The sequence below is a fragment of the Phodopus roborovskii genome, unplaced genomic scaffold (genome assembly GCF_943737965.1).
Source record: "Phodopus roborovskii unplaced genomic scaffold, PHOROB, whole genome shotgun sequence".
NCBI classification, from domain to species: Eukaryota; Metazoa; Chordata; class Mammalia; order Rodentia; family Cricetidae; genus Phodopus; species Phodopus roborovskii.
In genome coordinates, this window is record NW_026126693.1 from 5,347,248 (window position 1) to 5,371,036 (window position 23,789).

At 37.8% G+C, this 23,789-nt stretch overlaps 1 protein-coding gene across 1 annotated transcript in view; it reads right to left on the reverse strand.

The window, feature by feature from the left end:
• Srpk2 (SRSF protein kinase 2) overlaps positions 1-23,789 on the reverse strand; it is a 208,237-nt gene that overhangs the window by 16,994 nt on the left and 167,454 nt on the right. Inside the window, exons 8-11 of the mRNA XM_051174834.1 lie at positions 11,217-11,382; positions 10,091-10,116; positions 8,872-9,118; positions 7,377-7,844 (exon numbers count right to left, since the gene is read on the reverse strand). Of these exons, the coding sequence (XP_051030791.1) occupies positions 7,377-7,844; positions 8,872-9,118; positions 10,091-10,116; positions 11,217-11,382 (907 nt within the window). The remainder of the gene's footprint in view (positions 1-7,376; positions 7,845-8,871; positions 9,119-10,090; positions 10,117-11,216; positions 11,383-23,789) is intronic.

Sequence of the window (23,789 nt, forward strand, 5' to 3'; positions counted from 1 at the left end):
AAAGAAGCAGAATAACTTAAAAGAGAAGGCAAAATGTGGAAAAGAGTAAGAACACTGTTGGTTCATGATAAGCACAGTATACTGACCAACAGATAGATGAGTGACTAGATAAGACACACCTCATATTACCCCCCCCCCACACACACACACTGCCAGTGTCAAGAACAGTTCTGTTTAATTTTATCCAAATCAGTTTCATACCTGTGAATTGTAAGCCTAGCAAATGACAAATTCATTGAGATTGTTTTCAGAAAAGAATGAAAAGGAACAATTTCTGCCCCCAAAGAAAATACAATACACACATATTCAAGTCAGAACGGTATCTGGCTGATTGGCCAAGACTTGATTTTGCTTTAGGGTCAATGAGTGAGCAGGCACCTGAAGAAGCTACACAGATATTCAGTGCTAGACTTGATACTAGGGAGCTGGGTTGGCAGATGTCAAGGTACCAGGGAAGCAGGTAATTCATAATCTACTAATCTCTCCTTGTGGTTATCTTTAAAGACACCTCCAAAAGCTGTATGATTCAAGTGAATTGAAGGAAATTGACTGAAGACAACATTACCATGTGTTTAAACACAGCTTACTCACTAAACTAAATCTGGTAACACTCTATTATCCTCTAGTTCCAGGGTGTCTTAAACAATCATAGGTAATTTATTTTAATAACTTAATTGTATAAGTACACAACAGGATGTATATATACTGCGTGTCTCTCTGATTTTCTTTCTCAAATGTGCCAGTTTTCATATGAGGGGAGAGACCTGACTGCAGCACACAAAAAGCCCACATGAACACAAATGTACTCACGCCTGCTACAAACTCATTCTTAAGTGTGCCTGGACTCACACTGCTTCCGTATATTTATTTAGTCACTCACAGTGACTTGTCATACCTTGTCTTTCTGATGATGCTAAACACAGATGACTTACTGGCACTCTCTGACTTCTGAAATGAAAATCTGCTAACTTTCCTCTGCCTCTAACCAGAGCATGAATAAAAATGTCAGGTTTTTTAAGGAGGTACTGGTATTTTTAAGCCACTTTCTCAAAATCTGATCTCTCTTGTCTAGCAATATAGTAGGTGATGAGACAGCTGCCAGTCCTGTGCTATGCACTACATGTTCAAAAACATCCTAAAATAAAGGCAAAAACAGTCTCTCTCTCTCTCTCTAAATGAGGGTCAGAAATAGAACAAAGAAAGTGGCAGAACTGTAACAATTAATGGCAATATCTGACCCATTCCTTTGACAAACACTTACCAAGGCCCATTATGGTGCCAGGACACAGTAAAAAGAAACACTAGAATTAGCAAATTCAGCTGCACGTTGGTGGTTCATGCCTTTAATCCCAGCACTCGGGAGGTAGAGGCAGGCAGATCTCTGTGAGTTCGAGACCAGCCTGGTCTACAAGAGCTAGTTCCAGGACAGCCTTGAAAACTACAGAGAAACCCTCTTGAAAAACAAAACAAAACAAACAAACAAAACAGAATTAGCAAACTCATGTCATATACTGGTTGGAAATACAGCCAGTAATAACCAGGCAGTGGTTACTCACACCTTTAATCCCAGCACTCTGGAGGCATTTCGAGGCCAGCCTGGCCTACAGAGTGAATTCCAGGATAGCCAGGGCTACAGAGAGAAACCTGATCTCAAAATAAATAAATAAAATAAAAAAAAGGGGGGGATGATGGAGAAGGCGATAATGTAAGCATAGAAACAATTCATATTAACATTTCAGAAAACCAGATATGCAACAAAGAAAAACAAAACTAAGAGAGATGGCTGAGAAAGTGATACTGAAAATTTTTTTTCTCTTTTTACATTTTACATTTATATACTGTAGAGGGAGGTCACACAAATATCTGTGTATTTGTGCACATGGACCACATGAAGAATTAGGAACAAGATAATTAGTCTCATTAGCATGATGTAAAACTCTAGGAGAAACCTGGAAGACTAATATGGAGGGAAGTCAGGAATGGCAGGTGGAGACAATACACAGAAATAAAGCCGAGAAATGATCTGTCCCTTAGGGCCAAGGCGAGGAGAATCCTACTTTGAGAAGGGGCTGGCAAGGGTGTCCTGGTTTTCTTCTACTGCTATAATAAAGCACTGAACAAACCAACTTGGAAGAATAAAGGGGTTTTATGGCTTATAATTCTATATTACAGACCATAATTGAGGGAAGTCAGGGTAGGAATTCAAGTAGGAACCCAGAGCAGAAACCGAAGCAAAGACCATAGAGGAATGCTGCTTACTGACTTATTCCACAAAGTTTGCTCAACTTTCTAATACTGCCCAGGGGTGGCATCACCCACAGTAAGATTAGCCATCTCACATCAATCTAATTAAGAAAATGTTCCACAGATGTCCCACAGACATGCCCATAGGACAATTTGACTAAGCAATTTTCAACTAAGGTTCCTTCTTCCAAGGAGACTTGTTTGTGTCAAATTTACAAAAACCTCCATACAGGGTGTATGGAAAAGATGGGACAATCAACACAATACGGGCATGTTGTAGCTAAGATCTATAGCAGACCTGCACACTGTGAGTCACTCTTGCTGCTGTGACTCAGTAGTTATTGAATGAATGAACAGGGATTGAGCCAAAGGAACAACAAAGCAAGCGGAAACTGCAAATGAGAAAGGCAGGGGCTACTGCGGGGAGATGGATGGTGGGGCCCAATTATGAGTTACTCCCCTCAGTCCAAGATAAAACTAACTCTCTCACAGTGTGCAAGTGCTCTTTATATGAAACTATGAGTTTTCAGTTAAACTAACTTCCTACAATGGGGTTTTAGATTTTGCCTAAATTAGAACCCTTCTTTATTCACTCACTACAAATGATAAAAAAGATGGAGGACGTAGAGAGAAGATGCCAGCTCTCTCCAGTAAGATAAGACCATGAGGAAGTACTTAAATTAATAGAAATGGGTTAATATTTAAGACAGAGCTAGCTGATAAGAAATTAATACCTGGTCAACAGCATTATATCAAATACAAAGTCTCTGTGTGTTAACTGGGGCTGGCGTGGCGGTGGGACCAGACCTGCGAAAAACCTTACTCCTAACATATGGCGCTGCAATGTGGCTAATAAGAACTTAAAACTCAGAAAAGCTAATAAAAATGGTTTTAGAAACAAAAGAACAAAGACAGGCATGTTTCTCAGTTAAATTGTTTTGCTAGAGACAAGCAGAGATTTGCACAGCTCTTTTAAGGGAGATTTCCTGACTCAGCATAAGCCGCAAAAAACTGCACAGCTTTTAAGAAGCACTGCTATCAATTCATTGGTGTGTACGAGAGCTAGCAATGGCAGTGACCACATCTCCAAGCCGGCAACATGCTGCTGAATGGCAGCATAGACCAAGGCAGGGAGCACAGCTCTCAGTTCTGGCGGTAAAATAGCCGCCGCAATCTTGAATAGACTGCAGCTAAAACTGTGGATTTCATTTTAGCAATGTTGTTGTTTACCAGATAAAAGACTCATGGCAAGAAAAAGATAAAGATTTATAGTAAAGACAGATTCACATTAAGAAAAAGCTAAAGGTTTACAGTGTGTTTTAAAATATACATAGGCTTAGGAGAGAAAAAGAATAAAATGGTTTGTTTTAAAAAGACAGAGAGAGAGGAGCTAGGTGTGGTGGCACTTGCCTTTAATCCCAACACTCAGGAGACAGAGGCAAGCAAATCTCTGTGATTGCAAAGTAAATCTGGTATGCAGAGTGAATTCTAGGACAGAGAAAAGTTACACAGAGAAACCCTGTCTCAAAAAAAGAAAAAATAGAAGTAAAAGAAACAGAGTAATAAAAAGCCATGTAAAGATGAGGAGAATCTGGATACTGTAAGGTATTATATTGTCTTTGTATCGTTTGACTACTGAGAAAATAACAACTGTTAAAACAAATGCTGTTGGACCAATCCAATTTATATATTTTAAAAATGCTTTGACTTCAAAATTTAAGTCTAAGGACAAGTTACTGGGGAAAATGACTTGTATTTATGTTTCCACAGAAAATGAAAAGCTGGGTTTCTTCCAGACTAATGTGATTTGATCAAGCCAGACCCCCTGAAATAGCATTCCAGGTGATCCAACATTTAAAACAGCTGGGACAAGCCAGTCATGCAGACTACAACCAGGATTTCTTCATCTTCTTAGGATCCCCATGACAGCGTCCCCTACCAGCAGGAAGCAGTTTGGAGAGAATGACACCCAAATTCCCAAATATTGTTTATAAGTGTTTGTTTTCATTTAAATAGGGTTAGTTATAAATGGTTAATGACCACAACCAATATCTTTTTAAAGGTAAAAAGAGGATTATTGTATAGATATGAATATTTTGGAATGGATTTTTATTTATTGATACAACTTAAGGTCAATTTTGTAATATGTATATTTCTCCTTTTGTTTAGGTATTGTGTTTATATAGCTCATTTAGAAACGTGTAATTCAATACACATTATAGATAGTACCAATGATAGTCAGATCTTATAGTTAAGTTAGTTAAGATTACTAGATATACAGACATGTATTTGAGATAAATAGGCATTCTTCAAACTTTTCAAAGATCTACAGAATATGGCATTTAAAATGGTTTAGGGCTTTTCTTGACAGCGAGACATAAATGCTCCTGGCAACACCACCTGCATCAAAAAGGAAGATGGACATTGAAGAAACTCGTTATGGAGTTTACTTTCAATATGGCAAGGCTAGCCATTTGGGCAAGATATTGCTCTTGTTTGGACTGTTTGACTTTATGCTATATAAACTGAACATGCAGGACACACAGGAAAGTGACTGCTGATTCAAGATGGACATTGCTACAGTTCCTGCTTCATGGAAGCGTCTGCCAGACAGTTTGCAGGACACAGAGAAAAGTGACTGACAAACTACCAATACAGGTAGACAGTTTAAACTTTCCTGCTTTGCTGAAGAGTCTGCCAGACACACTATGGCCTATGGGCTGAAGATGGAAGATTACAGAAGAACTTCAGGTGATTGACCAGGCAGTAAGTTGTCTCTGTCATTCTAGAATTTATGTATTATCCTTCTGTGGTCTTTGATGGAGTTGAAGACAGATAGTTATGGTTATAGTTCATTAGTTAGGATTAAAGATAAGTTACATATATGACTTTAGACTCAGGAAGATAGGATAAATGATGAAATATTTCTTTAAATCTTACTAAATGTTAATGGACTAAATATTGTTAACTGTGATTCTTATTTGATAAGTGTTGTGTGATATATTTTGCTATGTTAAGGTTAAAACCCTTCTTTTTTTTTTTCAGACAGAAAAGAGGAGGTGATGGGAGATATTATTCTATAAATATGTTTCTCATACTGGTTAATGAATAAAGCACTGTTGGCCAATAGGAAAGCAAGATAGGCGGGACTAGGAGACAAGGAAGATTTGAGGAAGTAGTAGGAAGGAGTCAACATTGGAGAGACTGGAGAGAGCAGAACCGCTGGCCCCCTCTTGAGACCACGTGGAAATACTTAGATTAATAGAAATGGGTTAATACTTAAGACAGAGCTAGCCAATAAGAAATAAGTAACAGGCCAACAGCATAATATCAAATACAGCGTCTCTGTATGTTATTTGGGGCTGGTGCAGCTGTGGGACTGGCGGCGGGGAAAACCTACTCGTAACATTTTCATAAGCATTTTTCTTTTCTTTTCAAGCCTTAACCTATACCTACCTACCCTACGTTATTATTCATGAATGAATAATAATGTGGTAACTGAAATAAAACAAGGAACTAAGACCCATGAGGTATTAGCAAGACTATGCTGAACTGTGATGAGGGATGTCCTTCTGTATATATATTTCTCTTACTGGTTGATGAATAAAACACTGATTGGCCAATACAGGCAGGAAGATAGAAGAGGTGAGGAGAATGATGGACAGAGAGGCCACCATGAGTTGCCATGTAGAGACTGGAAAGATAGGATGCACCAGGCATTCTCTGGTAAGATAAGGCCATGTGTAGAAATACATAGATTAGTAGTTATGGGTTAATAATTAAGAGAGAGCTAGCAAGTGAGAAGCCCTATCCATTGGCCAACAGTTTAATAATTAATATATCTCTTCTGTACTTATTTGGGGATGACATGGGGAGACAGAAACCTCCATCTTAAGAGTTGTCCACTGTGCGTGGGCCTCAGATACTACCAATGTGGCATAGCAGTAAAAAGTATGCCTTTTAGGAGACTTTAAACAACCAAAATATATGTATTGACTTTTTTCACACAATTTAATATATAGCATTTTCTTCAACAGTAACAACACTAAATGTGATCATCACTTCCCTTTAATAGAAGAAATTGAGGCACAAAGAGGCTAAGAAACTGAAGTCCCATGACTTAGGTTCTAGGATTCAATTTCCTATATTTAAAGGCACTGTTATAAACTATCATGCAAAAAATAACATTAGCTATTGAATGAAGAATTTTGTATATGAATGTGTAAATGTGTGAATTTCAAGCTGCAACAAAAACAGTAAAAGCAGAGAAGATACAAGTCACTAGTGTCATTGCCCAGAAATGAAGCTGTATCTATTCTATGTGAACTCTACCACTCCTTGGACAGACCAAGAGTGGGCAAAGCACAAACAAGGACAGTCAATTACAACTAGTGAGGAACAAAGGGGCTGGCCTGTTGGAACTTAAGGAGGCTTCAGAGTCTTTTGCCTACTTATTGGGCTGGCTCAATTACTTGCCATGTGTTAAAAACACTATTGGCAGTAGAGGGCAGAGGAGGATTCTGAACTTTTCCATCAATGGTCATAATGGGCATCATCTAATGATATCCAGTTATCCTTCCTTAAGTTATTCAGCAATTAGCTACATGGCATTTTCTCCCAAAATATGAGTCTGAAGATAGGGCCCCAGGTAGACAAGAAACTAAAAAGATGCCAAAAGCAGAATTCTATAAACAAGGACAACTATTGAATAAAACTCAATTTGTCTGTTGGTATAGCTAAAAACTGGCAGGTGTTCCCTTGAATAGAAACAAAACCCAAAGATACTACTACTACTAACAACTACCACCATCACCAGCAGCAGCAACAACAGCAGCTAGAAAATAGTTACATTTAGAAAGCTACGAGGTTGTTAGTGAAGAAGGTGTTTCAGTATTTGACATCACTGACTATATAATCATTGAAAAATGTCCAGGGTTAGAATTTCACAGTAAGAGAAACCCTGGCAGCACATGATACATTTCTAAAGCTTTATTCTTGAATATGAAAGTATTGAAATTAAAGGATTAGTGCATATTTAAATGTCTCTTCCCATTCAGCCAACTCCTTTCACAGTGTTTATCAAAGGTATGACTCTGCTCAGTAAGAACAGAGAGAGATGCAAGGACACTTACTTTTTGGCAAATCTCCAGTACTAGAGGCTGAAACTGTCCTGCTTCTGTCATGGGATGGGCTACTTTCCTCTTGCTCAGTAAGTGGTGATCCCTCTGAAAGCACAGAGCCACAGGCCACAGGTTCTAAGGGCCCAGAAAACAAGGATGTGGAAAACTCTGGACTCTTATGTTGTCCATTTGGCATTTCACCATTGAACTGTTCACAGGAGCTGCCATATGTATAATCGCTCTCTGCATTTGGCTCATCTAGGTTATATTCCTCAGGATTTCCACAGTCATCTTCATCATCCTCTTCATCCTCCAGTTGCTGTTCCAATAAAATTGGACCATTTTCAATATGGCCATTGGCTTTAGGGGGTTCTATCCATGTAGGGTCTATGTTTGCAAGTTCCTGTTCAACATCATCTTCATCCTTCTCAGCATTTTCCTTCTCTGCATCTTCCTTTTCTTCCTGGTCTTCAGCTTCACCTTAACAAACATGCGGACATGGGGTTAAGATTAGGAGTCACGACTCTCCTTGTACAGTAGTACTAGTTAGCTTCTTCAACAAGAGACACTTTGCTTTTTGTTTTGTTTTTGTTTTTTGTTTTTTTGTTTTTGTTTTTCCAAACAGGGTTTCTCTGTGTAGCTCTGGCTGATCTGAAACTCCCTTTGTAGACCATACTGGCCTCTAAATTAAGAGATTCACCTGCCTCTGCCTCTGCCTCTGCCTCTCCCTCCTAAATGCTAGGATTAAAGGTGTATGCTATCATGCCCAGCTAATAGAAGATTCTAATATACCAAAGAACATGTCTATTGGTTTTTCAAGGCAAAATGGCTTTCTAAATCTTTTCTACTTATTTAATAATTAGCCCTCTATTTTCAGAAACAAGTTATCTCTTGGGATAAAATGCTGAGTAGAACTGGACTTTCATTTCAAGCCCTCCCCACAGCTTTTCTCAAAGATGTTTACTGTACCTGATCTTTAAAAATTTCATTGTAAATTGTGTGTATGTGTGTGTACATGCTTATGGTCTTGGAGGCCAGAGGCATCTGAGCTCCTCAGAGCTGGAGTCACAATTAGTTGTGAGCAATAGGACACCAGTGGTGCTGGGAACAGAACTTGGTTCCTCTGCAAGAATACTGATCCTTTTGTTTGTTTGTTTGTTTGTTTGCTTTGTTAAAGCCTTTCCTATACAGATTTAGAATAAGATTTGTGGTGCATTAAAGCTAGGCAAAAGGTTAATCACAAAATAAAAAAATGTTCGTCATTAACAGGATAAAAATATGTTTCTTGGACTTCCTTCTTCCCTTTTTGAAAACCTACTTTGAAATGCTAACATAATGCCTAGCAGACATTTTAAAGATGGTGTGTAGGCTGCTTCCCATAATCTCCAGCGAGGAGTTAGAGAAAGTTGTCCTTAACATCTAAGGCAGTGGTACACTGGCTGGGCCCTTTGTGCAGTTCCAGGACACCTACCCATTAGCTCTCCCTTCTGCTCCCAGTTGTACTAACCATTATCCTTTGCTCTCTCTCCTTCAGCCGCCTCCTCTAATGTTGCTTCCTTTAGTTTCACTTCTGGGTGATACCCATCATCTTGCTCATTGGATAGTACAGCAGCAGTAATGTTTTCCTCTATGGTTTTTCTTTCAGCTTCTCGCTCCAATTCCTCAATCTCCTGCAGGCGTTTCTCCAGCAACTCAGCCTGCCTCTTCTGTTTCTTTTTCAGCTTCTTCTTTTTGTTTTTAGATATTTTTCCCATCTACAACATGGTAAGAAAGTATCACAGGTCAGGTGCCTCTTCTTAAAACACTATTTAGAAGTATAAGTGCTGGCAAATTCCAACTCTGCTTTTTCAAATCATACTCGGTTATAGTCACAAACTCAGCCAGAAGATCTACCTTAGGATAAGACTGTGCTCATACTGTTGGTCTTCCCCTTGAAGGGGCATAACTTCCATTAGAAAGTCTAGAACTGAGCATCTTGAGCAAGAATCTCCTGCAATCTTTCTTTACTACTGCCTATATCCAGAATCATTCTCACTACTTAATAACAAAAACAAACACCTACCAAGACAGGTGGCCAATAGCACTGTCTGCATTTGGCTCTTAATACCAAGCTGTGATTGACAGGCAATATAACATGAACTTTCAGGAATAAACATATAAGACAAAAAGACAAAAAAAGAAAAGCCACAGTTTTGTCGACCTCCAGTTACAGCCATATGTCTTGGAAAATACTGGCAATGAGTGCCTTTAAAGTTTCATAGACCCATAAGCCCAAATCCTTAAATCAGGAGTGAACTGATTTGGATTTTCTGGCTACAATTCATCAGACTTGAAATTCTCTTCTAAGAGAAGAGGTTCACAGAATAAATAATGCTCACTTACACAGCTAACTATAAAAAATTAAAAGGGTTTTGGCAAATAAGATACTTGGAGGCCAAGTAGAATTAATTTTAAAAAGGTTCTTTTAAACTTGATCTAAAACCTTGCAAATCAGTGAACCTGGCCACTTGCAGCCCAGAGAGCAAGAAGAGACTGGTCTTGCAGTAGCTTTAACTATTCCCATCCATTGCAAGAAGTCAAGCTTTTTCAGGGGGAGGGGGAAAACAGCATTTATAAACATGGCAACTTCTAAATTAATAAAGATTAGAACATTTGCTACATAATTTGTGAAGCTCAATAGTGAACAGTCCCTTTTGATATGCTGAATATACATGTAAAATACTTACAGGTTTTTGTTGTGGAGCTGTACTCACTAAAACAAAACAAAACAAAACAACATGGGTATTCAGAGGAAAACAGGTACCTTTGGACAATCTGATTTGCAAAATGAAACAATACTGTCTACCCACCTCCAAAAACCTAACCCTTTGAGGTTTCTAAAAAATCTATATAATGCAAACACAGGACTGACTCTTAGGGCACAGGAGAAGCTATTGTCCTCAAAATAGCCTCTCTGAAAGCACTGACTGAAAGATTGAGAAAATGGAGGAAAGAAGGGAAAAGAACTGGAAGACGAGTTTATAAATCTGTCATAGAATGACATGTGTCTTATAAATGAGGCAATGAACATTCTAGATGAGAATACATACAGCTATGTTTGAAAACAACTTGGAAACATCATACAACTAAGTTAAGTCACACAGTGCAGCACACAGCAGCAATCACTCTGGAAGTCAGCCTTACAAGCATCAAAACATTTGTAAATTGGTTGCATAAGCTAATAACATCATAATGGCATATGAGATGAGGTGAAAGCAACCTCTCTGAAGTTCCTGTCAGTCATCAGACCTTTAGCCCTTTAGTATGCACATCTGGTGATCAGGGCAATGTGATTACCCTGAAAGCACGGCCAGCAATTCACTGCCACCAATGAATTCTATGAAATTCAGAAGAAAAACTATGCTAATGCTCAAGTGACCTGGTCCCCTTTCCCACTCCCCACCCCTTGATCTTTCACAGCTAATACCAAATGCATCAGTTAAACTGAGGTGGATCCAACTTAAGAAAAGAGTTTTATGAAACCTAAATCAGAAAAATGTCTGCAGGTAGGCTACAAGACACAAGTTATATTTTCTACAAGAGACTTCAACAACACAATGACATGTTCCTCATGATGAATCAACAGCTAAGAATTTAGGTTGTCTTTTAGTAAAGGACAAGGGTAAGGTAGTATAAACAATTAAGTAAAAAATAATTAGTTATAACATCTTATTGAAAAAGTTATTTTCAGCAACCAAACTCTTAGAAAAAGTTCCTAATACGTACACATCAAACTTAACTGTCTTCAATATATAACTTTGAAAGCTCACAGCCCCTAAGCAGACTGAAGCAATGAGGGCTTAGCTCCCTCACCTGCAGACCCAGAAGGAGGAGGAGCACCTGCTTTCTGCCACTCAGTAGCCTCGGCTGCCATTCTTCGCACATATGCATCATCTACACACATCAAGATGTTTTCTGGCTTTATGTCGGTATGAATTATCTTGCATTTACTGTGTAGATAATCTAACCCTTGAAGTACCTGGTCACAGTAAAGTAAGAAAAGAAAGAACTTATTAGAACTTTTATTACATAACTTATTTAGTCACAAAATATGAATTTTTCCACATATTCCCATATATAAACTAGAATACAATTTTATAGGCACAGATGGATGTTTACTTTTTAAAAAAGACTTTCAACCAATGTGCATCATTTTAGATCTATTTTATGCTCATAGACACAAATGAATCCCTCCACACATCTTTAACAGCAACTTTATACAAAATAAGTTCAAGCCTTGACAGATGGCGTAATGGTATATAAAGCTCTGTCAGAGGACCTGGGTTCAGCTGCTTGCTTGCACATGTGACTCACAACTGTCTCTAACTCCAGTCCCAGGAGACTCAGTGTCACCTTCTCACCTCTACAGGCACAAGGCACACACACTGCACATGAGGCAAAATACTCATACATACAAAATAAAAATGAACAATCTTTAAAATTTTTCAAATCTCCACATGTGATTAACTGTTTTAAATTAAATGCACAAGTCTGCTTTATAGATTGCAACATCACTATCTGATTCAGAACATTTTCATCACTAAAGAAATCCCATACTCTGAGCAGTAATCTCCTCCCTCCCTCCAACTCCTAACCACTTAGTCATGTGTCTGATTCTATCGTGTGTGTGTGTGTGTGTGTGTGTGTGTGTGTGTGTGTGTGTTTATTTGGGCAAACATGAGATGTGCATGCACTTATATGCACATGTGTGGACGGCAGTGGTCAAAAGCAGGTACATTCCTCAAAAATACCTATCTTTACCTTTTTATTTGTTTTTAAATAAACAAAACAAAACAAAACACTGGTTTCTTTTACTGAACTTGGCACTTACCATTTTGGTTTGAATGGCTAGCCTGGGCAACAAGACTTCAGGGTCTTCTTGGCTTTGACTCACCAGTACTGGGATCACAGACACACATCATATACCAGGTCTTTTATATATAAGGGTAGTATGAATTTGAACTCAGGCCCTTAAGCCTATACAAGCCCTTTACCAAATGAGCCACCACCCTAGCCCCAAAGTGCTCTTTTGTAAATAGCATAATGATTAAGGCTCATGTTGAATAAGCATGAGTCAGTACATTGGCTGAACCAACGTACAGTTCCACAGCTGTGTATATAGTGCCAATTTCCTTCATGTTCTACCAAAACTATCATCTTTTTTATTTTTCCTACTCTATTGGGAATGAAACTATATTTCATTATTGTTGAGTTTAGCTGCTTTTCAAAAAGGATTTTGTTTTATGTTTGATATTGAGACAGGGCCTTACTATGTTGCTAAGGTTACTCGAACTTTCAAGCTCAAGGAAACCTCTCACCTTATGTTTATTTTCAACACTGCAGAAAAGGAAGATTTAATTTTTTAAAATACCCTTAGTTTTAATACAACACTATTAAAAAATAAATAAATTGGGTATGGCAGTGCACTCCTGTAATAACACTCAAGAAATTAAATTCCTGACACTAAAGTCATGATGACCAGGAGATTATGTATCTTCAGCTACTTATTGGGTCCTTGGCTACATGAGACCCCATGCAAGCTTTAATCTCTGCACTTGGGATGAAGAGGCAGGAGGATCTCTGTGAGTTCAAAGCCAACCTGATCTACTGAGCGAGTTCTAGCACAGCCTCCAAAGCCACAGAGAAACCCTGTCTCCAAAAACAAAACAAACAAAAATTCACTAAATGAAAATACTTAAAACAGACCAAACTTTCTATAGTGCCAATGACAATGTTTTCTGGAATTATTTCCACTGGAGAATAATCCTTAAAATAATTTCCAAATTAAAAACTTATTTTTAAAATGTTTCTACAAATCAGAAATTTTCAAAAGCTATTAACACCATCATTCAGACCTCTTGTTTATAAGATACAGGAAGTCTGGTGTGGGGCTGAAGACTCAGGGAGCAATGAGGAAGAAGAGCTGCAGTATGGGGAGGGTGCTGTAAAACATTGTCTTCTGGGCAGGTACAGTGCTGTTCCTGCCCTCAACATCCCAGCATAGGTGAAAATAGGCAATTGATGGCTGCTAGAGGAACAAAAGTTATTTCTCTTCTGGTGCACAGTCACTGGGAAATGGCCCATTACACAGTAAATCACGGCACACCAAAGCACATACTAACAATCCTAATTAACTCTGTGGGTGTTTTTTTGTTGTTGTTTTTTAAATGACAAGAGAATAGAAGGAGAATGTGTTGGGAAGAAGTATTCTAGAGTGCACAGGAAGTGGCTAAGAAGAGAACACTTTGTAGACCAGGCTGGCCTCAAACTCAGAGATCTGCCTGCTTCTGCCTGCCTAGTGCTAGGATTAAAGTTGTACACCACCGTTGCTTGACAGTTGTTTATTCTTTAAATGCTTATATTTGTGTATTTCTCTGGAATTCTAAACAATTCTCAAAAACTGTTGACTATGGCCCACAATTGTATTAACTACTCAAGAACTAAGTAATTTACTTCAAACCATACAAGGTGATAAGAATTTAATAGTCCAAGAAAACTATTAGCTAAGAGAACTGGCTGAGAGAGAACTGGCTCTGGTAGAAAAGAAATTACAGGATGCACAAGTAGATTGCTTAGATTCACACCTCGATGATATTCTGGTTATTTTATCTATCTTCTACTCATTGTCTTACAGGATCTCCCCTCCCCCCCCACACCCCCAGACAGGTTTTCTCTTTAGCTTTGAAGTCTGTCCTGGAACTAGTTCTTGTAGATTAGGCTGGTCTTGAAGTCACAGAGATCCTCTTGCCTCTGCCTCCCGTGTGCTGGGATCAAAGGCATGTGCCCCTCACCTGGATCCTACAAGAATTCTTATGCAGAGAGAAGATAATATCTTAGAATGGTTATTTTTACTACACAAAGTAAAAATTTAAAGACAAGGTTTCTGAATTGATTCTGAAAGGGAAATGGAGACTTAATCAATTAGCAGGAATAGACCCAATTGAAATTGTGGTACCTTTTACCAAGGCAGAAAATGAATATTGGTAAAGAGCTTGCAGTGATTTCTTGGGAGAGATTAGCAACAAATACCCTAAAAGGAAGAGACTTCAGGCTATAAAAAAGGACTAAATGGATTCTCCCTTACATCAATAAAGGGAACACTAATTTCTGGAGGTCCTACATTCTATACTGATGCAAATAAATCAGAACAGGCAGGTTATAAGACAGGAAAATTAAAATGACTCAAAGCCCTTATGATTCTGTCCAAAAGTCAGAATTACATACTATTCTCACGGTGTTAATGGATTTTACAGAACCTCTCAACATAGTAATTTACAATATGCAGAGTTGTTTTGCATATTGAAACTGCTGAATTTATACCAGCTGATACAGAATTGACTTTATTATTTATTCAGCTATACAAAATAATCATCTACAAGAATAGGAATCATCCCATATATACACATAACATATCTGATCCCATAGGGGTATGGCAGCCAGGACATCTAGCACAAGGTAATGATGAAATTGATCAGCTATCAGTAGAAAATGTGCAAGAAGCCTTAGAATCTCACAAGAAACACCATGTCAACAGTATAGTTTGAAGAAAGATTTTTCTATTGTTGGCAAAAAAAAAAAAAAAAAATCAAACAAATTATATTCTTTATATAATCAAACTCTATTACCTGCAGCAAAGGTATTCAAACAAATGAAATTTGGCAAATGGGTATTGCTTCATTTTGCAGAGTTTGGAAACCATACTATAGATACAAATTCCAGAATTCAATGGGCAACTACTTTGAGTTCTGAAAAGCTGATTTTGCAATCACACATTCGTTAGAGGTTATGGCCATCATGGAAATACCTGTACAGATTAAGACCAACAGTGATCCAGCATAAGTCTTTAGTAAAATGAAACAGTTATGTGTGTGTTACATGTATATAAAGCATATTACAGATATACCATATAATCCTACAGGATAAGCAGTTATAGAAAGAACAAATGTAACTCTAAAGAATATGCTTAATAAACAGAAGGGTAATAAAGAGTATCAAAGATAGATTAGACAACCCTTTATTGACTTTAAAATTTTTAAATACTAATGAACAAGGAACAATGGCTGTGGAGAGATACTGGATAATAGAAAAAAAAAAAAACTGCTGAATTAAATCAGCTTGTATATTTTAAAGAAGTGTTGACCTCAGAATGGAAACTAGGATATGTGCTACATTGGGGAAGAGGTTTTGCTTTTGTTTCCACAGGAGAAAAAACACTATGGATACCATCAAGAATGATAAAGATTTAGATTCAAACAGGAGAGACCTCTTAATTAGAAGACTCAATAGTTCACCAAACAGTTTGGTCATTCAATCCAAACTTGTAAGACTAAATAACACCTTTTATTTGATCAGATAAGGAAAGGAATTATAATTAAAAGACAATACTTTCTTCCCAAAAAGCATTTTATCTTAACAAAGATATAACCTGCCAAAAACGAACCTCCAAAGTTAGAGTTGAGGAATGGTTTTGTTCTTTTTTTTCCAGGAGATTAAAAGCACCCAATTAAGGAATCCAAAGACCACTGGACAAAGGAATCATCTGGAGAAGGACAAATCATCCAGACAAAAATGTCCCAAGAAAAAGAGTAAAAGTGGCCTAATGGTATAGCACAAATCTTTCCAAATATTTGTTTCTGTTGCTCTCTACAAATGATCTGTTTGTGGAATTCAACCACAATTAAAAATCAAAGCTAGTTTTGGAGTGTGATCTTAACCTGACTATTAAAGAAAAATCAAATATGTCTGTCTCATCTCAGAAGAACAACCTGATATGCAACAGAAGAAAACCAAAATTAAGGGACTATTCTATTGCCATTAAGGTATAAATATTATCTCTAAATTTATAAGATTTGTGTGTATGCATATATATATATACACATATATATGTATTTAAACTGTCTGTCATATTAATGGTCATGTAGAGAGTTAACTAATTCTAGAAATAGGTTTCTCCTAGTTTCCTGTACTCAGCCTTAAGTCTGAATTGGGTAACTAGGAACTAAGTTTGTGTACCAAGGATGTACTTAATAGATTGTGGTCCTTTAATCTCTCTGAGATCTGTTGCATGTGATATTTTAAATGTTTAAGATTTCTGCAGTGAATGGTGAACATTCCTGACAGTGACGTTTGAAGTCTCCAAAAAGATTATGGGGTCACACAATAATGATTCCACCTGGACTGTGGTAATGCCACTAAGTTGACAAATACTACCCAGAGATCAGCATTGAACTATAAACAGCTCAGGACAATTTCAAGGTAGTTAGCTAAGATGGTCCAGCAATCACAAACTATCCAGCCAAGACTTCAGATAAGCTCTACTTTTCCCATCATAGAGACTAAACAAAAAATAATACAGCTAGCTCTCCCAGGACTTGACTATTGTACCAATTTTCTAAGAGTCACCCCCAGACAACAGGAAGTAATTTTAAGAATATGACACCCACATTCCCAAAAGGCAGGTTAGGTGGGTTTTGGTCGTTTAGTGGATTATGAATGTTTGTTATCACTTAGGGGGTTTGGTTGCAAATTATTACTGGACATGGTAAGGAAGGAAACTAAGCAAGAGAGGTTGGATTCAAGGATCTCTACAATAAATTATATAAATAAAAGGATAGGATGAAGGGTAAATATTGAATATGCTTTAAATTAAAAGGCAACTATTAATATCAAATAGTTTACATTAGTATTTTTGTATACTGATACAAACTTAAAGTTATTTTTGTTATATTGTATATATGTTTCTACTCTTGTTCAAAGTATTTTATCTATGCAGCACAATTCAAAACATAATATATAATTCGAAATACGGGTTAGTAGTTAGTCATCTGTAAGTTTATTTATATGTTAGGTATATTTTCAAGGTTAAACAGATATATTTTAGATAGACAGGTGGCCTTCAAACACTTCAGAGACCTACGAATATGGCATTTAAGATGTTTCAATAACCTAAGGTTTTTCATGTGAGTGAGACACATCTGTTTCTCAAAGCATCAATTTACTTCAAAAAAGGATGATGGACATTGAAGAACCTCCATATGGAGTTTGTTTTCTTTGTGGCAAAAGTCAGCCACTGGGCAAGAAACTGCCCTTGCTTCAACTGCTGACAGTATGCTGTCCAAACTGAAAGAGCAGACACAAATGGAGGCAACAGCCGAATTTTGCCAACACAAGGTAGGTCACTCCTTCAAAAATGGCTGCTTCACAGAAAGGTATATCAGACATTCTAGCAAATAAGGTGCAAAACTTTGGACTTACAAAGATAGAATAGATAATGAGGCTTCTCTGAATTTGCCAAACACAAATGGACTGGACATTGTGAATATAATCCTTACCTGATAATAGTTCTTATTGTATATAGTTTTATTGTGTTAGAGTTAAACCTTTTCTTTTTATTTAAACAAAAAGGAAAAAATGTTAGGGGATATTTAATCACATTGTGAACTCAAGTTTGCATTTGCGTTAATTAAATATAAGTAACCTTAGGTCAGGAGGTTCAGTTAGCAATTAGTTGACAGAAAGTAATCATAGAGCTTTAGAGGACATCTGGCAGGAGCAGAGGGAGGGATGGAGGGAGGAAGGAAGATAGAGATTAGAGATAGAGGGAGAAAGAGTTAAGCAGCAGGGAGGGATGTAGAGTGATGCAGGCTTTTCTCATTTGGTGGAGTGGAAACATGGGTCTTTCAGATATGCCAACAAGGAGAGGTTATCTTTTTGATAATCAACCTTTCTGAGCTCACGTGATTTTACCCTAGGCTTTGAATTTCAAGTCTCATTTATAAATAGAATAATGGAGATTTAGTTAAAGCTATCTGTATCATCAGCAACAGAGTCAGTGCCTGTGGGAACAGAATTCCAATCCTGAGCTGCCAGCCCACTGCCAGAGAAGCTGGCCAAAGTTAAAACAACACTCAACCACTGAGCTGTCTCTCTTTTTTAATTTTCATTTTGGACAGTTTCACATGATTGCTTAGGCAGGCCTTTAACCTAGATTCTCCTGTTTCTGCCTGATGAACAGCTGGGATTACAGGCTCACACTGTTTCCTCTGACACACACATACACACACACACACACACACACACACACACACACACAAAAAAAAAAAAAAAAAAAAAAAAAAACCCTAATTCTTTTTAGTAGGCCTTTCATTCCACTCTACAGCTAAAATCCTCCATTATGGAGTTCTCTAACACTGTTACTTTTTAATAGAGAGAAGAGGGAGAGAGGACAAAAAGAGGGAAGAAGGGAGACAGAAAGATTTTTGTGCATGCTTGAGCATGACAGAAAGGTAAAATTCCCAGCAGTTTATGACAAACAAGAAAATCAATGGTCAAGAGCTAAATGGCAAAAGACACTTAGGACCAAGAGTGTCACTGTCAAGAACTTTCTTTAAACTATAAAGTAAAAGAAGTAATAAAGTATAAACAAAAATCTCATTAAATTAGGATGTGTTTATAATTGTTTAGGACATATTTAAACAATAAAACCAATAGAGGGCAAGGCACTATGTCTGTTTTTGAGGGGAAAGATGGATAGAAGACTTTAAAAAGAAAAACAATGACTTAAGTGACTGGACACAGGCCAAGGACAATTCCAACATACAATTATATGACTGAACCAGGATCCTCTGGACAAGCATCAAGCATCTCAATCACTGAGCCACCTCTTTAACCCCACTCACTATTTTTAATTCACTTTCTGACTTAGGGAAAATTACTTATGCTCTATATTCCTATTTCCAATTCCATGAAATCAAGAATGTCTGTTTTATGGAGTTGTTAAAGGGTTTTAGAGAAATAAAGTATGCCAAGTACTTAGAACTAAGCCTAGGTCACAGCAAGGTATGAATAAATACATGATAATCTAAAGAGGACAGCATCATTACTATTCACACATTATGTCTAATAAAATGGTAACTTAAGGATAAAGTTTTCGGCTAAAGTGAAGTTTATCTGACACTATACTTAAGCTCTCTGATCACACTGTAGATAACTTCATGAATGCAAACCATGGTATCCATTAGCAAACTAGCAAAGGGAAATCAAGGCAATTTCTAAATGGGGAATAAGACTATTAAAGTAATGTTTTACTCATAACCTCCATCCCAACTAAGGAGCTATGGCTTCTGAGTTGATGGCTTCTGGGGGAGGGAGAGTCAATTTTCTTTAAGGATGTGGCTTTTGGTAGGTGAACCACACACTCCAGCCACACAACATTCATGAATATACTGGCAGCATAAACTGAAATCTGTAGACTTTTTAAAAAAAAAATTAAAAAGAAGACACAAAGTTGGGAGGGGCTAGGAGTTAGAGACAAGAATGGGTATAACTTTGATAAAAATATATTGTACGAAATTCAAGAGAATAAAAAAACACTTTACTTAAAAAGGAAAATGGAATGCCCAATCCAAGGAAGGTAGAAAGAGGCCTATGAAAAGGTGGAAATTGTTACATCCTGAGCACATTATCAAGGAAATTTGTACAGCACAGAGCATAGCAGGAGCATGGTGATGATGAAAGAGACAATGCAACACACGTAACTGGAAGGTAGGCATCTATACCTGTTTCTAGGGTAATGGTGGCAAGTCTAATAGTAAAAGAGTACTAGGAAAATAAGACCTGGGGCTGGAGAGATGGCTCAGTAGCAAAGGACACTGGATGTTCTTCCAGAAGACCTGGGTTCAATTTCCAGCACACAAGCACCATATCACAGCTGTCTGTAATTCCAGTTCCAGGGGATCTAACATCCTCTTCTAGCTTCCACAAGCACAAAAACATACAAAAACAAAACAAACAAAATCCAAACAAACAAACGGAAGATTTTAGGGTAGCCCATTTTCAGGGACCCTCCCTGATAGTAGGTGGTTACTCTACTGAATTAATCTTGTTTACCTTTTTAAAAAAAAAAGAAAAAAAATTGGATTATTCTAAGAAATTATGTAACTGTGTAAGTCTAACAATACCCAGGAGTCAGAAATACTAAACCCACAGGTTGTATCAAAGCGAATGAAAGAAAACGCAGTATGTAGGTCATTAGCTGAGACATTTGCCAATTCTACGTTGGAAGTTCTAAGAAAAACTAAAAAAATAATAGAGACTGCATGATAGATTTCTTTTTTTAAAAGATGAGCTTACAAACAACAACAAAACACAGATACAGACACACACACACACCCACACACACTTACATTAAGACAATGTATAAGGACGAAGTACAGTTCACTCTGACAAAACTCAAGTCTTCATTGTTAAATTTCTGAACCATTTAAACTTTCTCAGTTGATAGGGTAGTACATGCCTATAATCCCTACAACATAGGAAACTGAGGCTCAAAGATCCATATGCTTCTGAGTTCAAATCCAGCCTAGGTACCACAGTGAGATCCCAATCCAAAAACTAAATCAAGCAAACAAACAAACCCAACAAGAAGACTCAAGAAGAACAAACAGAAACAACACTACTTCTATCACCATGGCCAATACCACCAAAGCCACTACCAATACTTGAGCTTTCTCAGTCTCAAAAAAAAAAACAGGATATAGGGATTCATTGAAGCAAATAGCCTTGAAATTAACTTCTTATACAAAGCATTTGCAACACAGAGGTTCCACTATACTCTCAGAATTTCCCCTATCAATTTACTTACCTCTTTATTTTCCAACTATAGATTATAAGCATCAATGATTTAACAGCAAAGTCACCTTCTAACTAAGCCTGAATGACAGTAGTGTTGTCAATCATCTACAGCAGCAGTAGACATCTTTGAAAACACAAGATTATAGGAAATGACGGAGTCTCTGTGAATTGAATTCAGGCAGTTATTTCTAAAGTTACAAAATCTGTTAAAATATGTAAATCAGCTGTGGAAAACGGCTCAGTTGGTAAAGTGCTTGCATGAAGATGTCAGGCAATGGTGGTGTACACCTTTAGTCCCAGCACTCAGGAGGCAGCAGAGACAGGCATATCTCTGAGTTGGAAGCCAACCTGGTCTAAAGTTCCAGGACAGCTCAGGCAACACAGAGAAACCCTGACTCACACAGGAAAACAGAGAGAAAAAAAGAAAAAAAGAAGAAAAAAAGCACAAGGATCTGAGTTCAGATTTCCAGCATCCATGTAAAAGCTAGGCAAGATGATCTTAAGCCTGCAGTAATGAGAAAGGAGAGCCCCAGAGCATGCTGACCAGCTAATCTAGTGTAATCATTGAGCTCCAAGTTTAATAAAAGAATGTGAGCCAGGCAGGCATGGTAGAGAGCATGTCTATAATCCAGGATCTGAGCCCCTTATTGAGAAGGGTCCCAGCAGGAAGAAAAAGAAAATAGGAGATGAAAATGACTAAAATTCAATATAAAGTATATAAAACAGAAAAAGGGGGGAGGGGACCCACCTCCATGCCAAGCTTAGGCCCCTCCCCTGGAGTTGCCTCATTTCAGACTCTGCCCCAGAAAGCATTAAACCCCCTGGGGGCATTAAAGGTCCCTCCTTGTAGTTTCTCCTCATGGTTCTCTCCTCTTTCCCTGGGACAGGGGAATGCTTTGCTCAGATTAAATCTGGATTTATCTATCTATCTGTCTGTCTTAAGATCACTTGTGCTCTTTATTTTTATTACTTTTTTAAATTTATATTTTACATTCTGAGTTCCCCCACTCTTCTCCTCAATCTCTCCCCTCCTTCTCCCATCCTACCTCCCATCTGCTCCTCAGAGAGTATAAAGCTTCTCTTAGGATGTCAACTAAGTCTGTCCCATCACCTCAATGAGGAAAGATCAGGCTCACCCTCTTACCCCCACATCTAGGCTGAGCAAAGTATCTCTCCACATAGAATGGCCTCCACTAAGTCACTCTGTGAATTAGAGATAGATACTGGACCCACTGCCAGTGGCCTCATATATTGCCCCACACACACCACTGTTACCTGTTAAATCTTATGCAGGCTCTCCAGTTGTCAGACCAGAGTCAGTTATCTCAGGTAGGATGATTCTGTGGGTTTCCCCATTATGGTCATGACTCTGTTGTTCATATTATCACTCCTCCCTCATTTTGATTGCACTACAGCAGCACAATGTTTATAGATCTGCTTTCATCTGTTTCTGGAAGAGAGAGCTAGCTTTTTCTGGGGTTGTGAATTGTAGGCTAGTTATACTTTGCTTTATGTCTGATATTCACTTATGAATGAGTATATACTAAATTTGTCTTTCTGGATCTAGGCTACCTCACTCACTCGGGATGGTTTTTTTCTAATTCCTTCCATTTGCCTGCAAATTTCTGGATGTCATTGTTTCTTACCACTGAGTAAGTAATACTCCATTGTGTAAATGTAGCACATTCTCTTTATCCATTCTTCAGTTGAGGGCCATCTAGGTTGTTTCCAAGTTCTGGCTATTACGAATAGTGTTGCTATGAACATAGTTGAGCAAATGTCCTTGTATTGTGAGTGTGCCTCCTTTGGGTATATACCCAAAAGTGGTAGTGAAGGGTTTCAGGGTAGACTGATTCCTAATTTTCTGAGAAATCACCACACTGATTTCCACAGCAGCTGTACAAGTTTGTACTCCCACCAGCAATGGAGGAGTGTTACCCTTTTTCCACATCCTCTCCAGCATAAGCTGTCACTGGTATTTTTGACTTTAGCCATTCTGATTAGTGTAAGATGGAATCTCAAGAGTTGTTTTGATTTGCATTTCCTTGATGACTAAGGATGTTGAGCATGTCCTTAAGTGTCTTTCCACCATTTGAGATTGTTGAGAATTCTGTTTAGATCTGTACTGCAATTTTGTAATTGGATTATTTGGTAGTTTGGTGTCTAGTTTCTTGAGTTCTTTGTATATTTTGGAGATCAGCCCTCTGTCAGATGTGGGATTGATGAAGATCTTTTCCCACAGAGGTAGCTGGTTTGTCTTGTTGATGATCATGTCCTTTGCTTTACAGAAGCTTCTCAATTTCAGGTCCCATTTATTAATCATTGCTTTCAGTGCCTGTGCTATTGGTGTTGTACTTAGGAAGTGGTCTCCTGTACCAATTCATTCAAGGGTGCTTCCCACTTTCTCTTCCATGCAGGTCAGTGTGGATGGATTTATGATGAGGTCTTTGATCCATGTGAACTTGAGTTTTGTGCATGGTGATAGATATGGATCTATTTGCATTCTCCTACATGTCATCCTTTATTGAATATGTTCTTTTTTCCATTTTATACTTTTTTTTAAATCAAAAATTAGGTGTTCATAGGTATGTGGATTGATATCCAAGTGATTGGATTCATTGGTCTACCTGTCTGTTTTTATGCCAATACCAAGCTGTTTTCATTACTATTGCTCTATAATAGAGCTTCAACGAAGGGATGGTGATGCTTCCAGATGTTCCTTTATTGTATAGGATTTTTTGGATATCCTAGTTT